The following is an 18,322-nucleotide window of genomic DNA, read 5'->3' on the forward strand; positions in this document are numbered from 1 at the left end:
ACAAATAGAAAGAAAGACGTAAAAACAAGACCATGTGACTGGACTTCTCTCCTTAAAATGAAACGTTGAACTCAGTCAATAAAATGCTCCATTGATGGGTCAGTCTCTGTGTGGGATGATCAGTAGTTTACGGTGGCTCATGTTGATCTTAACAAGCTTTAGATAGATGTTGATGTGGAGCCACTTCACTGACTTCAGGATTATTCTGTACTCTAGAAACAGCCTTCAATATCCTCTCATCATTGTAACGTGAGGCCTCAGAGGCTGCTTCAGCTAAACTAACTTACTGATGGAGAGAATAAGAAGACAGAGAAATAGAAAGAAAAGAGTCAATAACTAGAAGAACAGCTTTAAACAGCTGGAGAACATCTGGGACTAAATACAACTGACTGTGAGTTTGCAGTCAACAAGTGGAACACTGTTTGAAGAAGAATGAGAACGTCTGAAGAACTAAACTACTAATCTCCACTGATTGATTCTGTTAATGATCACATCAGGACTCACTCGGCCTTTCTGCAGTTCCTCACAGCTGGGATCAGTCTCCGTCGTCCCTCCTCTGATGTGTTGTACTGATTCAGGTTCAACTCATCCAGAACCTCCTCTGACATCTGCAGCATGTAGGCCAGAGCTGAGCAGTGGATCTCAGAGAGTTCCTTCTCTGATCTGTTCTCTGACTTCAGGAACTCTTGGATCTCCTGATGAACTGAGAGGTCGTTCATCTCCATCAGACAGTGGAAGATGTTGATGCTTCTGTCAGGAGAGATTTTACCAGTGTTCATCTTCTTCAGGTTGTTGATGACTGGACTATTCTGTGTCTGACTCAGCAGATCTCCAAAGAGTCTCCAGAGAGACACTGTCTCACTCAGGAGTCCTCCTAAGAGTCTCTGGTTGGACTTCAGAGTCAGGCCATGAAGGAAGCGAACTAACAGGTCCAGGTGACCATTTTTACTCTTCAGGGATTTAATCATGACTCTGTTCAGAAATTCATCCAGAGGTGACTTATTGTAGTTTCTTCCCAGGAAGTCCTCCAGCACCTCTGTCTTCCTGTTGGTGTAACAGTGGATCATGTAGACTGCAGCCAGAAACTCCTGAATGCTCAGATGGACGAAGCAGAACACCTTGTCCTGGTACAGTCCTCTCTCCTCTTTAAAGATCTGTGTGAACACTCCTGAGTACACTGAGGCTGCTCTGATATCGATGCCACACTCTGTCAGGTCTGATTCATAGAAGATCAGGTTTCCTTTCAGCAGCTGATCAAAAGCCAGTTTTCCCAGAGACTCAATCATCTTCCTGCTCTCTGGACTCCAGTGTGGATCTGTCTCAGCTCCTCCATCATACTTGACCTTCTTCACTTTGGTCTGAACCACCAGGAAGTGGATGTACATCTCAGTCAGGGTCTTGGGCAGCTCTCCTCCCTCTCTGGTTTCCAACACATCCTCCAGAACTGTAGCAGTGATCCAGCAGAAGACTGGGATGTGACACATGATGTGGAGGCTTCGTGATGTCTTGATGTGGGAGATGATCCTGCTGGCCTGCTCCTCATCTCTGAATCTCTTCCTGAAGTACTCCTCCTTCTGGGGGTCAGTGAACCCTCTGACCTCTGTCACCATGTCAACACACTCAGGAGGGATCTGATTGGCTGCTGCAGGTCGTGTGGTTATCCAGAGGCGAGCAGGGGGAAGCAGTTTCCCCCTGATGAGGTTTGTCAGCAGCACATCCACTGAGGTGGACTCTGTAACATCAGTCAGGATCTCAGTGTTGTGGAAGTCCAGAGGAAGTCGACACTCATCCAGACCGTCAAAGATGAACACAACCTGGAACTCTTCAAAGCTGCAGATTCCTGCTTCTTTGGTTTCAGTAAAGAAGTGATGAACAAGTTCCACCAAGCTGAACTTTCTCTCTTTCAACACATTCAGCTCTCTGAAAGTCAATGGAAATATGAAGAGGATGTCCTGGTTGGCTTTGTCTTCAGCCCAGTCCAGAGTGAACTTCTGTGTTAAGACTGTTTTCCCAATGCCAGCCACTCCCTTTGTCATCACTCTTCTGATTGGTCCATGTCTTCCAGGTGAGGCTTTAAAGAGGTCTTCTTGTCTGATGGTTGTTTCTGGTCTGTGTGGTTTCCTGGATGCTGTTTCAATCTGTCTGACCTCATGTTCATCATTGACCTCTGCAGTCCCTCCCTCTGTGATGTAGAGCTCTGTGTAGATCTCATTCAGAAGGGTTGAGTTTCCTGCTTTAGCAATCCCCTCAAACACAGACTGGAACTTCTCCTTCAGAGCAGATTTAACTTTACGTCCACAAACTTGATGAGCAACAAGTCCTGAATGAAGAAAAAAGAAATAAGATGAATGAATAAACTCTCCAGTAAATATGCCAACATAGCTTTGCTCTAAAGGATGAGTGTGTGAATATATCTTGGTTCATCTCTGGAGACATTAGTAAATGTCCCATTTCTCCAGCAGCTTCAATGTTTAGAGAAATCCTCTTACTGCTCTGCAGACAGTCAGCCAGCTCCTCCTGCTTCATTCTCCTCAGGAAGTTCATTGTGATCTTCACAAATAAATCTCTGCTGCTCCTCCTCTGCTCTTCATCCTCACCCTCCAACACCTCCTCATCCTCCCTCTGACTCTCTGAGCATTCTGGGTAATCTGGACTCAGAACCTTGTGGATCTTCTTCAGCTGGTTCTTCACAAAAGTCATGATGTTGTCCTCCAGCAGCTGGAACAGAATACCATATGAATGACACAAGCAGACTGAAATCATGGAGACAAACATCAGATCCATGTTGGACACACTGACAATCCACTGGTCTACAAAGTGCAGCATGGAGATGATGGAAAATAGTTGTTGTACATGTACAGACCAGAAAGATGGAGTCCAGCTGTGTCTGATGCTGCTGGGCAGACTGACCACTGAGAACCTCTGAGCTCTGCTGGTGGACTCTGTGGACCAATCATCAACAATTAGCTCTCATCATGTCTGTCCACACAGAGACAAACACAAGGTAAATGTCCCTGGAGTGATATGTGGATGTGAAGAGTGAATCAGATGAGTCTCTGTAGTGGTAAAGGTTTACTAGTCCTGCTGATCCCACTGACCATCAACAGCTCAGTCTACAGCTGTTTCATAAAGCTTTGCCTCCCTGATGAATCAGCTGGAGAAGGAACCCAGAGCCAGAGACTGAAGACTGTAAAACGTCCACCAGTCCACAGTGAGTGACTGACAGGCCATTATCAGCCACACAGAAAACAAAGCAGACAGAAACATTAAGAAACCTCAGACTCTCTGACTGATCATGTTAGAGATGATAATCCTAGCGAGGCACATGTTCTTCACCTCAGAGCCATCAGCTGTTTCTTTGTCTCCTCAAACATATTTCACTATTTTAACTTTGGACACTTAGAAACAAAGTGTCTACACAAAATAGCCTGGATGTCCTTCTCCCCAACTCATCCTGAGTTTATCTTCTCTACGACTCAAACAAGGTCTTCAGGTCAGGTCTCAGCTGTCCACCTACACCTGAAGGACAAGGGACAACAATGTCCACATGTTCTGAACATCTGAGGAGACTCTGGACATTAATGGATCATCAGAGAACCACCAGGTTCATCAGAACAGGTTCCTCCAGGTCCAGGTCCAGGTGAGTATCAGGTCATTAACAGACTCTAGTCATGTGACCTTCAGGTGGTAAAAACCTAAACTCCCCACCAATCATTTAGAGCTGAACACTTGGAAGAAACGTCTTCTAGTCCAGACGTCTTTGTCTCAGATTAGTTTCTGGACATAACAATGTTCACTCTTCCAGGAATAAACCAAAGGTCACGAGTGTCCATGAAGACTAGAACGTAGATGAAGCAGGAGTTTTTATTCTCCAGCTCCACTTCCTCTGCAGCGTTACAGCTGATGAGTTTCATCTGAGTCTCTACCATGAAGAAGACCTGCAGGCCGAGGCCTCAGACGTGGAGCTGCTGACTCTCTTCCTCAGTGTTTCATACTAATGTGCAGACTGTGTCTATATGAACTCTGGTTAGCTTAGCATTAGTTTAGCTCCTCCTCTCCTCAGACACATCTCATCTTCTCTCTCTCTGGTCCACAGTCAAACACAATGAAGACTTGTCTCCATGGAAACAGACTGCACAGCTGATTAAAGACTGAAGACACTACTCTGCTTCAAAGATCAGTCTCTTATCTGTCTCCTCCTCTAAGGCCTGACACTTACCGTGTCGGCCATTTTAGAAGATCTTTGTAAAATAAGCAAGAATTCAGCAAGTTACTCAAACCATGTGACTTGTATAAAGTTAGTGATTGTTCTACTGTATATCTATATGTTGTCTATCTTCTTCTTCCAGTGTGTCTGTGCTGTTTTAGATCAACATCTGTTTATCTTCTGAGGAAACATCTACAACATCTAAGCAGCAGAGATGAAACAGACATGAGCAAGTCAACGTTTATTTATCCTCAGCTCCTCAAGTCAGACAGATTTACTGACACTTTACCTCTCTGGACCAGAACCACGTCCTCCTTTAAAATCAATATTAAAGTCCTTGGACCAGTCGCTCTTCAAGGACACACTGCTGGGTTCATGGTGACCAGACTCTGGTCTCTGACGGGTCCTGATAGAAAAACATCACTGATTAAATTAGATCAATTATTCAGGAAAATTGTCTTTGATTAAAATCCTTTAATTCTGATGAAATATTAATAACTTACCTTTGACTCTGTTTAAATTTTGTAATAATCTCCTTTGACCGGTCGCTCTTCAAGGACACAGAGCTGGCTCCAGATCCAGGTCCCGGTCCAGATCCAGGTCTAGATCCAGGTCCAGGTCCAGGTCCAGGTCCAGGTCCAGAACCAGGTCCAGGTCCAGGTCCAGGTCCAGGTCCCTCCAGTCTGTCCTCTCTCTGGTCCATGCTGCTGAAACACTAATCATTCATGTTGTAAACAGATCAGCTGATCCTCCACTCATTGGCTCTTATTCATCAGCTGCTGTACTTCTACTATCCGTCCACTAGATGAAGCCATGGAGGACACACATGATGCGTTCACTGACACTGAGACTTTCAACAAACTCAGGTCCATCATGATCAACGTATATATTTTATACTATCTTTCAGTTCATAGACTTTCTATATTTTATACAGACATTAAATATCTTGTATATATTTTTAGACACATTCTTCATATACTAGTAAACCTTCTGTTCATTTATTCCTTTTGTATTCTGTCTTGTAACATGTTGTGGTGTCTTGTCAGCAGATATGTAGCACAGTGGGACCAGGAGAAACACAATCTCACACTAATATGTTTTCATTCATATACTGAGGAGGTGACAAGAAACACCACTTGAGTCTTTAATAGATTTACCTTCTAGATAGAAAACTCTAGATATCAGACATAGATTCACATATGAACACAACATATCTCATGTCCATTCCATGTTTTAAACTCTTCTATATTCTAGATAGAAATGTGTCTATCATGTAGAAAGCGTCTCTATGTTGAACTGGAGTAAAAGTACTTAGTTACTTTCAGCGCTTCCCGTTAGAAAAGCAGATCAAACTTCTAGAGACAGATTTCAAATCAAAGACTGTGTCATGGATGGAAATAATCAAATAAGTTGAAATCATATTTAGGAAGCAGGTCTGGCGCTGATCACGCAGAGACTAGAAATGGAGGATCAGTTTCATACTAGTCCTCCTCCAGACTCTGCCCTTAGGAAAAAGTAGTATACTTGAAGTTTATTTTATTAAGTATACTTGAGTATAAGTATAAGTATAGTAAGTATACTACAGACCATGTACTTGTAGTGTACTAGAAAGTATACTAATTTAATACTTCTTCCGGCTAAATTGGAACGTTTTAAGTATATAAAAGTATACTTTAAGTTTACTTATAAAAGTATACTTGAAGTATACTTTTATGAACTAAAATGTAGACTAGAAGTATATACCTAGTACACTAGCAGTATATAGATGAGTGTACTTGTGGTATACTTAAAGTATACTTTTATAAACTAAAATGTGGACTAGAAGTACATACCTAGTACACTAGTAGTATTTAGATGAGTGTACTTGTGGTATACTTAAAGTGTACTTTTATAAACTTAATAATGTTCCAATTTAGTCTGAAGAAGTATTAAATTAGTATACTTTCTAGTACACTACAAGTACATGGTCTGTAGTATACTTGCTATACGTATACTTATATTCAAGCATACTTAATAAAATGACCTTAAAGTATACTACTTTTTGCTAAGGGTAAGTATGAACTTAGAATTACTAAAACTGAAACATTTTTTGGTATTTTACTAGTTTACTTGTCGTTATACTACAAGTATACTTGTAAGTTTGCTAAGCATATCACTTGTAGCATACTATTTATATACTTGAAATATACTTCTTAAAGTATTCTTAAAGTTAACCCATACTGTGTGTACACTAAACTGCAGTGTATTTACAAAATCACAAGACAGAATGTTGAGAACAAGTTTGATATATTTATAGAACATTGTATAACATACCACACAGTGTGTTTACAAATACCTGCTTAAATATGTGCATTTCAAAAACAAAGAGCTTCTATGAAATCAAGTCCTTCTTTGCTGTTCACATTTACACGTAAAAATGAAAAAACAAAAATGTCTCCAACTGAGAACTGAAGTCCTTCCTTGTCAAAAGAAAAAGGTAAAAGAAAAGTGCACATCTTTGGAACCAACAATAATAAATACCTTGACAGAAACAAAAACGTTACTTTTATAACTTCTTTTCAGCTGCTTGCTTGGCATAGCTTATGCTGTTGCATTTCTTTCTTCTGATTGGTCTCACATCTTGCATGGTGGTGTCAGGGAACTTGGCCTGGACATGGACTGTGAGGGAAAAACACAAAACATTACTTCAGTGTTATTTTTATTCACCATCCACAATTAACGCAATTGTTAAAGAGACATGAAGGATGGTGTATCGAGTACATTTCTGAACTTAAATGCAATCAGGGAAAAAAATAATTCTATAGAGGGAATGCACATACATCACACCTGAATCAGCTAGACCAGGGATGGGGAACATAAATGATGGAGGGGGCCACAATTTTTCATCTACACTACCAGAGGGCCACAACCATATATGATAAAACTGCCATTTTAAATATGTTTGTGTGTGTGTATATATATACATATATATATGTATATATATGTTTACTGAAGCAAACAAAAATAACCACTTAGTTATTTTATTTTTTTTAGTGCAAAGGGCTCATGAAAATAAAACATACATATCACCATCCTCTTCAAGGATGTCAGAAAGCTGCAGAACATTAGACAAACATTAATTGCAAGAACTAATTTGTGCATTTTTACACTAAGAAAGAGTTCAACATTTTCCCTGTATACCCACTCTACCTCACCACTACCAGCAGTGGTCACTGGTAAAAAGTCGCTGTTGTTTGCGTACTTTTGATTTAAGGCCCGCTACATAGCAGCCCTTGCTATGTGTTGTAGAGGCAACTTAGATTGGAATCTTTCATGGCAGATAACGTCTCTAAACAGACTATAAGCATATAGGTTTGCTTTTACATTCTGTGAACGGATAATCTTCTTCCCATTTCACCTGAAACACACACGATTTTCTCGATCAAGTTTTCTCTCTCCTCCGCTCTTAACCACGGCCCAATGTCTCTTCTTCACTGGTAGAGAAGACCCGGTGGAAGCGTGTACGAGGCGGCGTCTGCATTAGAGGCGCCATCTAGTGGCCAACTATGTCATTACAACTGATTCAGTGCCGCAGAGGACACATTTTTAGAATTATCAAAAATTAATCTAAAGGCCACTTCGAGTGAGGTCGCGGGCCGTGTGTGTCCCCGGGCCGCCAGTTGCCCATCCCTGAGCTAGACTGAATGACAGAGTGGTAACTGATGGAAAACAATGGGCAGCATGCCGGCGGTGACGTCACATGCAAACAACTGGGCTATGACAAAGTGACAGATTAAATCAATGCTATCAAGGTAACTGGGAAGAAATATAATGCAACAACTTACCACCAAACATTAAAACCTTTGCTGGGAAAAAGGCTGGACCGTCTGACTTTTCTCTGCCTTTAATGTTCCACTTCACCTCCATGTCGTTTTCTCCTTCTTTCCTTGTTGAGAACGGGACCGTTGGTTTTTCTTTGGAGAACAAGATCATTACCTGCAGCGGTGGACGCCAGTTTGAAATTAGGCTCCCATTGGCTGCCAGGTAGGGAGGCGGGAACATGGACCGGAAGTGCAAAGCGCGACCGTACAGTTTATGTGCGCGACACTGTGACAGCGAGAGGCGGAGAAGCTTCTGAATTAGGTCATTAGAGCTAACATGGAGAAACGTCGTAGACCTTATAAAAGACATTCGGAGGATTACACAGCAGAGACTTCAAGGACTACCAAGTACAGATGGAAAGTAAAAGTAAGTAACAGATAATGAATTAAGACTGCTATGATTTCATGATGTCTAAGATCAGAACACACACACAGAGCTCCTTCACACCTAGGCTTTTGGATACTGAATTTCAACAGGTAAATACACAATGACGCAGTTTGTCCAAGTTATTACACACATCCAATCTTGAAATATGTCAGGACATCTTCTGTTGCCAGGATACATTCCCCCATGTATCTGGGTAACTTTCTTATCCTGCTTGATTGAATTTTAAGAATCTTCCCTAAACTGTGCTGTCAGCTCCCCTGGTAGCTATAATCATTACCACATGTCATATGCCACGTCACTGATTTATATAATATTCATCAGAGGGCTTCCAGTGACACTCTCAAAAAGTGTCAACAGTGCACACATGTAGTTTACTGTACATGTAGTTAGAGGTTTGCTGTAATAGTTGAGTGCATTCATACCATCTAACAGACAGTTTATCTTAATTGTGGTACATTTTGACCTATCCTCTAGTCTAACCCAAGTGTAGATGAATGACAACATTGTCAGCACAAGGCAAAAGCTACAGCAAACCACCTGCACAATTTCAGTCATCGTTTTATGAACTACATTTTTCATTCTCTTTCCTTGGTTCACATGTAGAATGATAATAAAGATAACCTAATCAACACAGACGAACACTGGAGTAACACTTCCAACAGTGAAGATGAAGATGATGAACTCAACACTGAGAATCCTACCACAAGCAAAGTGGATGTGGACATTTCAGACTAAAGAAGAGATACAACAGTGCTGTATGCTTCAGAGATGATACATTTAGTTTAATTAATGACTTGGTTATTTTTAAACAAACATCTTGACATCAAATTTCTGCTTTTTGATTATGTGCCAAACTATGTTGTGTTTTAGTTGAGGTACTTACTGAATCAGACAGGCCTGTATGTAAAGATTCACAGTACAAAGTACTTTTTATATGAGAATAAAACAAAACAAAACTGTTAATGCTGTGTGGCCTGACATGAAACTAAATGTGTTCTTGTTGAAATAGATGATGCTGTGTACATAACACCATTGCCAAACTCTTATGAAAGGGACTAGAACTTGATCAATAAAGACAAGTCAATGTTTCTGTTGTTGTGTATGTTTTTAAGGTACATAAAGATAATGCTAGTGAACACACATACCATTTACTGTAAACTTTTAAAGTCCAGCACTATATGATCTTGAACATGTAAGTTTCTAACAGGGGTAATACCTCAAATTGTGTAGTGGAAAAAAATGTTATTCTGCTAAATTAAATATATGATCAAGTCAATGACTTGATCTTATTCTGTACTTGGACTAAGATATACTAAGTATTAGTACTTTGCGGCAGAAAGTAGTAAAAAGTATACCAAAGTACAAGTATAAGCTTTAGTCTTAAAGTATAAGTGTAAGTCTTAGTATACTTAGACTTTTCTTTATACTTTTCAGTACAAGCCAAGTATACTTCACTATACTATTCTTAAGTATATGAAATATAGTACATAAAAAGTAAACTTCAAGTATACTACCTCAATTTTAGTATAAAATAAGTATACTTGTAGTACACTTGAATAAACTTCATTTTGCTAAGGGTGGACTTTCAGCTCTGACTCAGATTAACGTGAATTTATGGAGCTGCAGATTTCTGCTGCTTCTGTTGGAGCTGAGCTGCTGACATCTGATGTTAACCAAGAAAACATTCAAAACTGCTTCATTACCTTCAGACGGAGTTTGACACGGAGAGAAAAATATCTGCGACACGATTCTGGTGAAGGAGAAACTAAACTGAAACCAGGAAACTACCTGCCAGGAATGTGTCTTACTATTTTTAGAATAAACCTGTATGGTGAAGAACCTGCCAAAGCTGCTTTTCCAGTCACTACTGCTCCAAAAGACGGTCTGGTCCTGGATTTGAACCTGGAACCTCTCCCACCAGAAGAGAAACCCTAAACTCCCACCAGTCATTTAGAGGAACGTTCCAAATCCTCTGGACAGCAGTCAGTTAACAACTTGTGTTTATGTACAGTTCTGTAGTGTTCTATTAGTTGACATTGTTACTGTGGTTGTAGAGAGTGACACTGATGGTCCAGTGTTTCACTGCCTGTGTTGTACCTCCAGAGATTAGACACTGTCTTTTACTCGGTCATCTTGGTGGAAGATGTAGACTCGGCTGCTGGTCTCCGTTAATGATGTGAGATGGTTCAGACGTGGTGCTTTTCTCTGTAGCTGTCCCTTGGAATCACTGAATGAGGCGGAGAGTCACGTACTGGTGCTTAAATGGCTTTTATTATCCAGCACCATGAAAACTAGAAAGAAGAAATACAAGAAAGGAGAAAACAATGAGTTCATGTACAAGCAAGTTGAACCAAAACTACAAACAAAACCTTTGAACAAACTCCCATTTGATTTCAGTCAAATCTTTTCTGTCCAATCATCAGACTTCAACTAGTTGATATAAAACACATTTATTCATTTCCATCCATTTAACTATAGGAGAGGTGATTGTTAAACTTCAACCAAACATTTCATCATCATACACGAGGGAATAAGCACTACGTACTAGAGATGTTATGCTCCAAGCAGACGCTCGACACAGTGTGGAGCTTTCAAAGCACAAGTATCACCACCAGATGTTTGGATGCCTGGCTTCATCAGTCCAAACATCACGTGACTCCCCAAATGAAGCTTCATCACGTCACACGCGTATCGGCCGTCATCAGCCACGTGTCACTCCAGGTTTGAATGCAGGGCGGGATTGTCAAACTCACAATGATTAGAAATGGACACGGTCCCTCAGATGGTTGTGGGTTTTTGAGAGGAGGAGAGTTTTTCATCCGTTACGTAGTTTCATTGATTTAGAACCAGGGAGAGTGAAGTTTAAGGTTTTAGTAGAACATTAGATGAACTTGGCACATAGGCATTCACACACTATACATTGATTTACATACCTGTATACATATTGATTTAGTTAGTTCATTAGTCAGTTGTGAAAGTGTGAGTGTAAAGCCAGTGTGAGAGCATTAAGTGTTTGTGTGATAGTCTGAGTGTTTGACAGTGAGGAAAGGAGAGATAGGGAGAATGGAGGAGAGGCCCCTAAAAGAAGCAGATCTTATGTGTGGGAGCACTTTGACATTATTACCCCAACAAAGGTCAAGTGTCTGATCTGTGCTCCAGAGCTGGCCTTTAATAACAACACCTCTTCAATGCTGAGGCACCTGCACTCAAGACACCCTGAGACTACACCCAATCCAGCTGCTCCTGCTGCTCCTGCTGCTCCTGGAGGAACTGGACATGGTTAGCCTATGGCAACTAGCATGGATATGTATTAAAAAGACAGAGCAAGATTAAAATGGAAAAGATACAAAACAACAATAATACATTTGAAAAAGTTCTGTGTCAATAACTATTTCCATTTTCTGCTTTAAAGGGCGACAAGCTGAACTGGATGAGGCCTTGGTAGACATGATGGTGCAGGACTGCCAGCCATTTTCTGTGCTTGAGGATAAAGGCTTTAAAGCCTTTGTTAACAAGCTTGAGCCAACATATGTCCTGCCCACAAGACAAGCACTGAGAGACATGGTGGAGACAAAGTAGAAAGAAGCCAAGGAGAAAGCTAGAGCAGAGCTGGAGAAGACTGTGGCAGTCAGCTGGACAGCAGACATGTGGACATCTGGAAATATGGACGCCTTCCTCGGGGTCACCTGTCATTATAGAAATGAGGAAGTGAAAGTGTCATGTGTTCTGTTAGGTGTCACTAAAGTCCCTCAGTCCCACACAGCTGAAAACCTAAAGAACGCCAAAGAACTCTGAACTGACGAATGGAGCCTTAAAAACAAGATCCACTGTCTGCTCACTGACAATGAGGCAAATATGGAGGCTAGTGCTAGGCTTCTTAGACTACACAACATACCTTGTTCTGGGCACAGTTTAAATTTGGAGGCAACAGCAGAACTAGCAGAGATCTGGATGTGAGCCAGAAAAGTTGTTTGTTTCTTCAAAACCAGCACAAGGGCCAAGGAGAAACTGACAGAGGTTCAAGTTGAAAAAGCAGCTCATCAGCTGATTGAAGAGGTTGAAACCTGGTGGAATTCCACTTTCCTCATGTTCCAACGTCTACATGAGCAGCGTGAGCCAGTGGGAGCAGCACTTGCATCACTAACAACAGATGTGGTGCCACTAAGCTGTGTGGACTACGAGGCTGTGGCTGAATGCCTTGAGGTTCTGGGGCCGCTGTCTCTGGCTACTACTGAGCTTTCAGTAGAGAAGAAGGTGTCAGCATCCAAGCTCATACCCATCATTCCTATCAAGTCCACATCCCTACTCCATCCATGCTCACAGCTACTGACACTAAATCTGCTGCACTTTTTATTGGCAAGGTGCAGTGTGGAAAACATTCAGGTCCTGTCAACGGCAACTGTTGTTGAGCCAAGGTTCAAAACAATAACATTTGTCAACCAGACCAATGCACAGGAGGCAGTTACCAGAGTCACAGCAGAATGTGCAGGACTGAGGAGATCAGAACATGTCACACCCTCAACATCACAGCTAATAGCTTTCTCTTTATTTGATCATTGCTTGTATATATGCTCTATCAAACAACTGGATGGATTTCCATTTGTTTTACAGTCCACAACAGAGGACGTCCCTGGTCCCTCAACACAAGAGGCTGACCCTGACAACCTGTGGGAACGTCTGGACTGCTGAGTTGCTTGGTTGCATTAGTCTGTAGAAAAACCTTCTTTGAGACAAAAACACATACAATGGATTTCACCTTCTTCTGTTCTGATTTCTTGCAGCTGCAACTCAGAGTCCAAAATGCTACGGCAGAAGCAACAGTGGAGGTTCAGTGGTATTTGTCTGAGTCCTACCTCTCCAGAGGAGAAGAGCCTTTAAAATACTGGCACTCTAGGGCGGCAGTTGATCCAAATCTTTACAAGCTTGACAAAGAAGATTTTCATATGCCTGCAACTTGTGTGCCGTGTGAAAGGGTCTTCTCCAAAGCTGGAGAGGTGATAACCAAGAAGAGGAACAGACTAAAGCCTAACTCAGCTCAAATGATCTGGTTTTTAAATCCTCTTCCCAGTTTCACAAGCATTTAGTACAACTACTGTCATCACAGTCCCTAGATGAACAAGCATTTCACTTTTTTATTTTGGAAATATATTTTTGTATTTCTATCAATCTCATAAAAGCATATATCTAAAACATACAGTATATATGATGGCAAACTCATACAAGTATATTATTATTTTCTATAAAATAAAAACAATCAATCATTTCCAGATGCACATACTGTAGATCCTTTATTGTTAAACAAACACAACAGTGTCTTTCTGTCTGACGACCCTTTGCCCTTTGTTTCATGTGAATGCTATGTATCATTTTATCCAGCAGATGTCGCCACATTTCATTTGATCAAATGCTTCCAAACACTTGCTTCAGATTGATTCAGTGGTTCAGAAAGCTTCAGTTCCTCCATCACTACTGCATACCTCTTTCTACACCAAGGGAGATCAATTACAGTTGCACCAGTGATATTACCTTCATACACACGTCTGCTTCCTAGCCAACCCAACAAACCAAGCATCAGATTAACATTGCTAAACACAGCGATGGTCAATAATATGCAGAACAGAACAGAATCACATCTAAACTTCCATCAGAATAAACCTGGAGATAGCCCAAACAAAGGAGACACTGCTGCACAAAGTAACGCCAGCCAGGAGTCTCCAGGAACAGTAGTGATGGACACATGTGCCCAGGTGTTAAGAACTGCATTGATTCCAGGCTTCAGGTTTTCCTCATCATGTGACTTCCTGGCTGACGCTAAAGTTGGCCGCTAGGTGGCAGCAAAGAATCTAACTGTCATTTACATACCTTAAAGAAGAAATGCACATTTTCTAGCAGTTTGTGGTGTCGTCTCCAGCTTTGAGTGAAGTGTGTTTGATGTCTAGATGAATTATTAAAGATAAAAATGAAAATGTTAAAGATGACTGGTTGTTTATTCAAAGACTAAACGTCTGCAAGTTTCATTTTCTCAGTCAGAGCGAGTAGAAACTGTAGAAATGTTTTGTCCAGGAAGCTGTAAAATGAGAAGTGATCACCTGTCATCACCTGTCAACCATCTTTTCTTCTATTTAATCAAACATAGATGTAGACTTTAAATCACTTTGTTTTCTTTAACATCTGAAGCGACACTGAGCAAAGTCAAACTCTGGACAACATCTCAGCTCCAGTCTGTCTCTCCACCCTGATGATCTGGTTCCTCATTACAACAACAGCCTCAACAACATTCTCAACTGTCTTGCCCCAGTGAAAACTGGCTCTGTTACCTTCTCACTAACTGCTCCCTGGTTTACCCCTGAACTCCGCTCCATGAAAGACAAAGGTCCACAACTGGAGCCACTCTACACAGAAACTGCTCTTACTATTCACAAAGAAATGCACAAAGCTCACATGTTACATTACAAGGACTCAACTTGTCAAAGCAAATCTGACGACTACTCTGGTCTAATCTGTTCTAATGAAGGGAACTCCAAGACACTGTTCTCCTTGCTCAACAAAACTCTCCAACCCCCAGACTCTCTACCCCCCCACATGGACTCAGCTGATACCTGGAACTCCCTGTTGCTGTTTTTCCAGAACCAGAAGCAGAAACTTCACAAACTCCAGCGTCATTTAAACTCCAACTCTTCTCTCCTCCTCTCAACTTCTCCCCCATTGTCAGCTATTCTCCAGTTTCCAACTCCCGTCTGCTTCAGAAATCACAGACCTCATCCAGAAATCCAAGTCCTCCACGTGTCAGCTCGACCCCCTCCCCACAACTCTGGTCAGATCCTGCCTCTCCTCTCTGCCCCCCCCTCATTACTGCCATCATCCACTCCTCACTTACCACTGGAATTGTTCCTCCACTCTTCAAAGTTGCAGCTGTCCCCCCTATACTGAACCAACCTGCTTCAGATCCTAACCACTACAACAAGCTCCGCCCCATCTCTAACCTACCTTTCATTTCCTGAATCCTTCAACAAACTGTTGCCACTCAGCTTCACTCCCACCTATCTCACACCTGCCTGTATGAACCATTCCAGTCTGGTTTCAGCCCCCACCACAGCACAGAACCTGCTCTCTTAAAGATCACTAATGACCTCCTCATGGCAGCTGATTCTGGTTTCCTCACCATCCTCCTCCTCCTTGATCTGACTGCAGCCTTTGACACCATCTCTCACTCTATCCTCCTCAGCAGATTATCCTCCATTGGCATCTCTCACACCCCCCTAGACTGGTTTCACTCATATCTCTCAGGCCGTACCCACTTCATTCAACTCAAGTCCTTCAGATCCCAGCCCTCTCCCGTTACTTCAGGTGTGCCCCAGGGCTCTGTGCTGGGGCCCCTCCTCTTCATCACTTAGCTCCTCCCCCTTGGTAATATCTTCTGCAGATTCAATATTCACTTCCACTGCTTCGTGGATGACACCCAGCTCTACCTATCCACCAAACCAACTCCCTCCCTCCCTCCCTCCCTCCCTCCTCCCTCATCACCTGTTTATCTGAAATAAAATCCTGGTTCACCTCAAACTTCCTAAAACTAAACCGTGATAAAACTGAACTCCTCCTCATGGAACTAAATCCACACTTTCCAAAGCTGACAGTTTTTCCCTCCTCCCAATCAACAGTTCCTTAGTCTCCCCCTCCCTCCCCCCAGGTTAAGAGTCTGGGTGTCATCCTTGACAGCTCATTATCATTTCATTCTCACATCAGTAACGTTACCTGGTCTGCATATTTCCACCTCCACAATATAAATGGTCCCCCCCCCCCCCCGTTCACAGCCTTGTCACCTCCTGCATTGATCACTGTAACTCTCTCCTCTTCAGCCTCCCTCACAAATCCCTCCATCAGCTTCAAATGGTCCAGAATTCAGCTGCTCACATCGTCACCAAAACCCCTTCATTTCACCACATCACCCCGTACTACAGCATCTCCACTGGCTCCCAGTCACATTCAGGATTGACTTCCAGATCCTTCTCCACACCTTCAAGGCCATCCATAACCTGGCCCCTCCTTCTCTGTGGGACGTCCCCCTCCCTCTCCCTCAGATCCTCCTCCTCTATCCACCTCTCTGTGCCCTCGGCCCGCCTCACTACCAACTCTGGAGCTCACTCCCACCAGACATCCGTCACATTGACTCTTTCCCTCTCTTCAAATCCAGACTCCAAACTCACCTGTTCCAGAAGCTTCTTCACTGTCGTTGCTCTGTTCCATTTTATTAGCTCTTGTTGTTTCTTTCTTTCTGTGTCTTATTGTTTTTGTTCAGTGTCCTTGTGTGTCTTGAAAGGCGCTTAGAAATAAAATGTATTATTATTATTATTCTTATTGTAAAGCCATGAGCTTCTAGAAGATGACCTACTATAATCTATGGTTTTTATATCATACTATACTAGGATGGTTTTCTATTTCCTCCTTTACATTTCAAACTAATAACTAATATAGAATGTTGTTTCTGAAGACATAGACACAGATTGCACATTATTATTGGACAACATTAATAGAGAACGTACAACATTGAACATATGTGTAGCGCCCTTAGCTTGACTAGAACAAACACACTACTGACAACTACACGCTTTCTAGGTTCACAAAGATGGACTCCTAAATTAGTCACATGAGAGAACATCAAGTTGAACGTTGACAATTTATTGATTCACAAAAGATGATTTTTGATGAAAGTGGATGAAAAATAAGAAAAGACTAAAGAATATAGAGTCTTTCTAAAAACACAAGGAAATAAAAGTGAAATAAAAATGTCCCTTCTCCTTTATTAGAAGCCCAACTGTAGAAAGTTGGTGACCTCTGACCTCTGCTCACTATGACCCTCAGCATCCTCTGACCTCTGACCTCTGCTCACTATGACCCTCAGCATCCTCTGACCTCTGACCTCTGCTCTGTCATGTTACGTGTCCTGACACTTTGTGGCTGAGTTGCTGTCGTTCCCAATCTCTTCCACTTGGTTCTAATCCCACTGACAGTTGACTGTGGAACATTTAGCAACGACTGGACTTGTTGCTCAGGTGTCGTCCTATCACAGCACCACGCTGGAATCCACTGAGCTCCTGAGAGCGACCCATTCTTTCACTAATGTTTGTAGAAGCAGTCTGAATGCCTAGCTGCTGGATTTATACACCTGTCAAACACCTGAACTCAATTATCTGGATGGGTGAGTGTGTACTTTAGGCCATATAGTGTACATCTACAGTACAAGTACTTTTACCATGACAACATTGGTTAATACACAGGATTAGATGTTACAATCCCTTTAGCCAAGATCCCAGGCCAAACATATGTAGAGGCCCTGTCCAACTGAGAAACTCTAACAAACCTCCAGTCATGAGATCTGACCATGAACCTACAATCTACATGAACTAAGTCAATGAGTGCTGGCTTGTATGGCCTGCTCAGCAGCTAACCAAACAAAGACATAGAGCTACCAATAGGCCTGTCACAATCATCAATCAATCAGTTCATCACCCGGCCTCCATATGCTGCCATGTGCATACGTGTTTGTTTTCCTCGTCTCTCTACCAAACAGGCTGGATGACAAGAGGGTTCACTCTGTGCATCGGTCTCAGCACCTGAACGCGTTGGTTCCACAGATAATGAACGGAGTGAACCCTCCTGTCAGTCATCCAGTCTTTGTCTCAGTGGGGGGAGGCGGGGCCACTAGCATCCACAGAGAGAGAGCAGCAGGTGAGCCTGGTGAGGAGTAGAGAGTAAGGTAACACCAGTAGAAACATGGAGGAATAAAAGAGATGATTTAAAAGAAGAACGCTGGCACAGCCCCAGTGTGGGAACATCTGGGATTTAAACCCAATCAACAAGGTGAGTCCA

General features: G+C 42.1%; 1 protein-coding gene across 1 annotated transcript in view; it reads right to left on the bottom strand.

Annotated features, from left to right (window-relative positions):
- The window catches only part of LOC311509903 (protein NLRC3-like), a gene marked incomplete at its 5' end in the record, with an annotated part of 91,511 nt that overhangs the window by 61,815 nt on the left and 11,374 nt on the right, over nucleotides 1-18,322 (bottom strand). Inside the window, 4 exons of the mRNA XM_084575343.1 lie at nucleotides 505-2,320; nucleotides 2,490-2,718; nucleotides 2,864-2,942; nucleotides 4,497-4,613. Coding sequence (XP_084431469.1) covers nucleotides 505-2,320; nucleotides 2,490-2,718; nucleotides 2,864-2,942; nucleotides 4,497-4,613 — 2,241 coding nt within the window. The remainder of the gene's footprint in view (nucleotides 1-504; nucleotides 2,321-2,489; nucleotides 2,719-2,863; nucleotides 2,943-4,496; nucleotides 4,614-18,322) is intronic.

The sequence above is a fragment of the Chelon labrosus genome (assembly GCF_963514085.1).
Source record: "Chelon labrosus genome assembly, contig: SCAFFOLD_31, whole genome shotgun sequence".
In the NCBI taxonomy this organism is placed as follows: domain Eukaryota; kingdom Metazoa; phylum Chordata; class Actinopteri; order Mugiliformes; family Mugilidae; genus Chelon; species Chelon labrosus.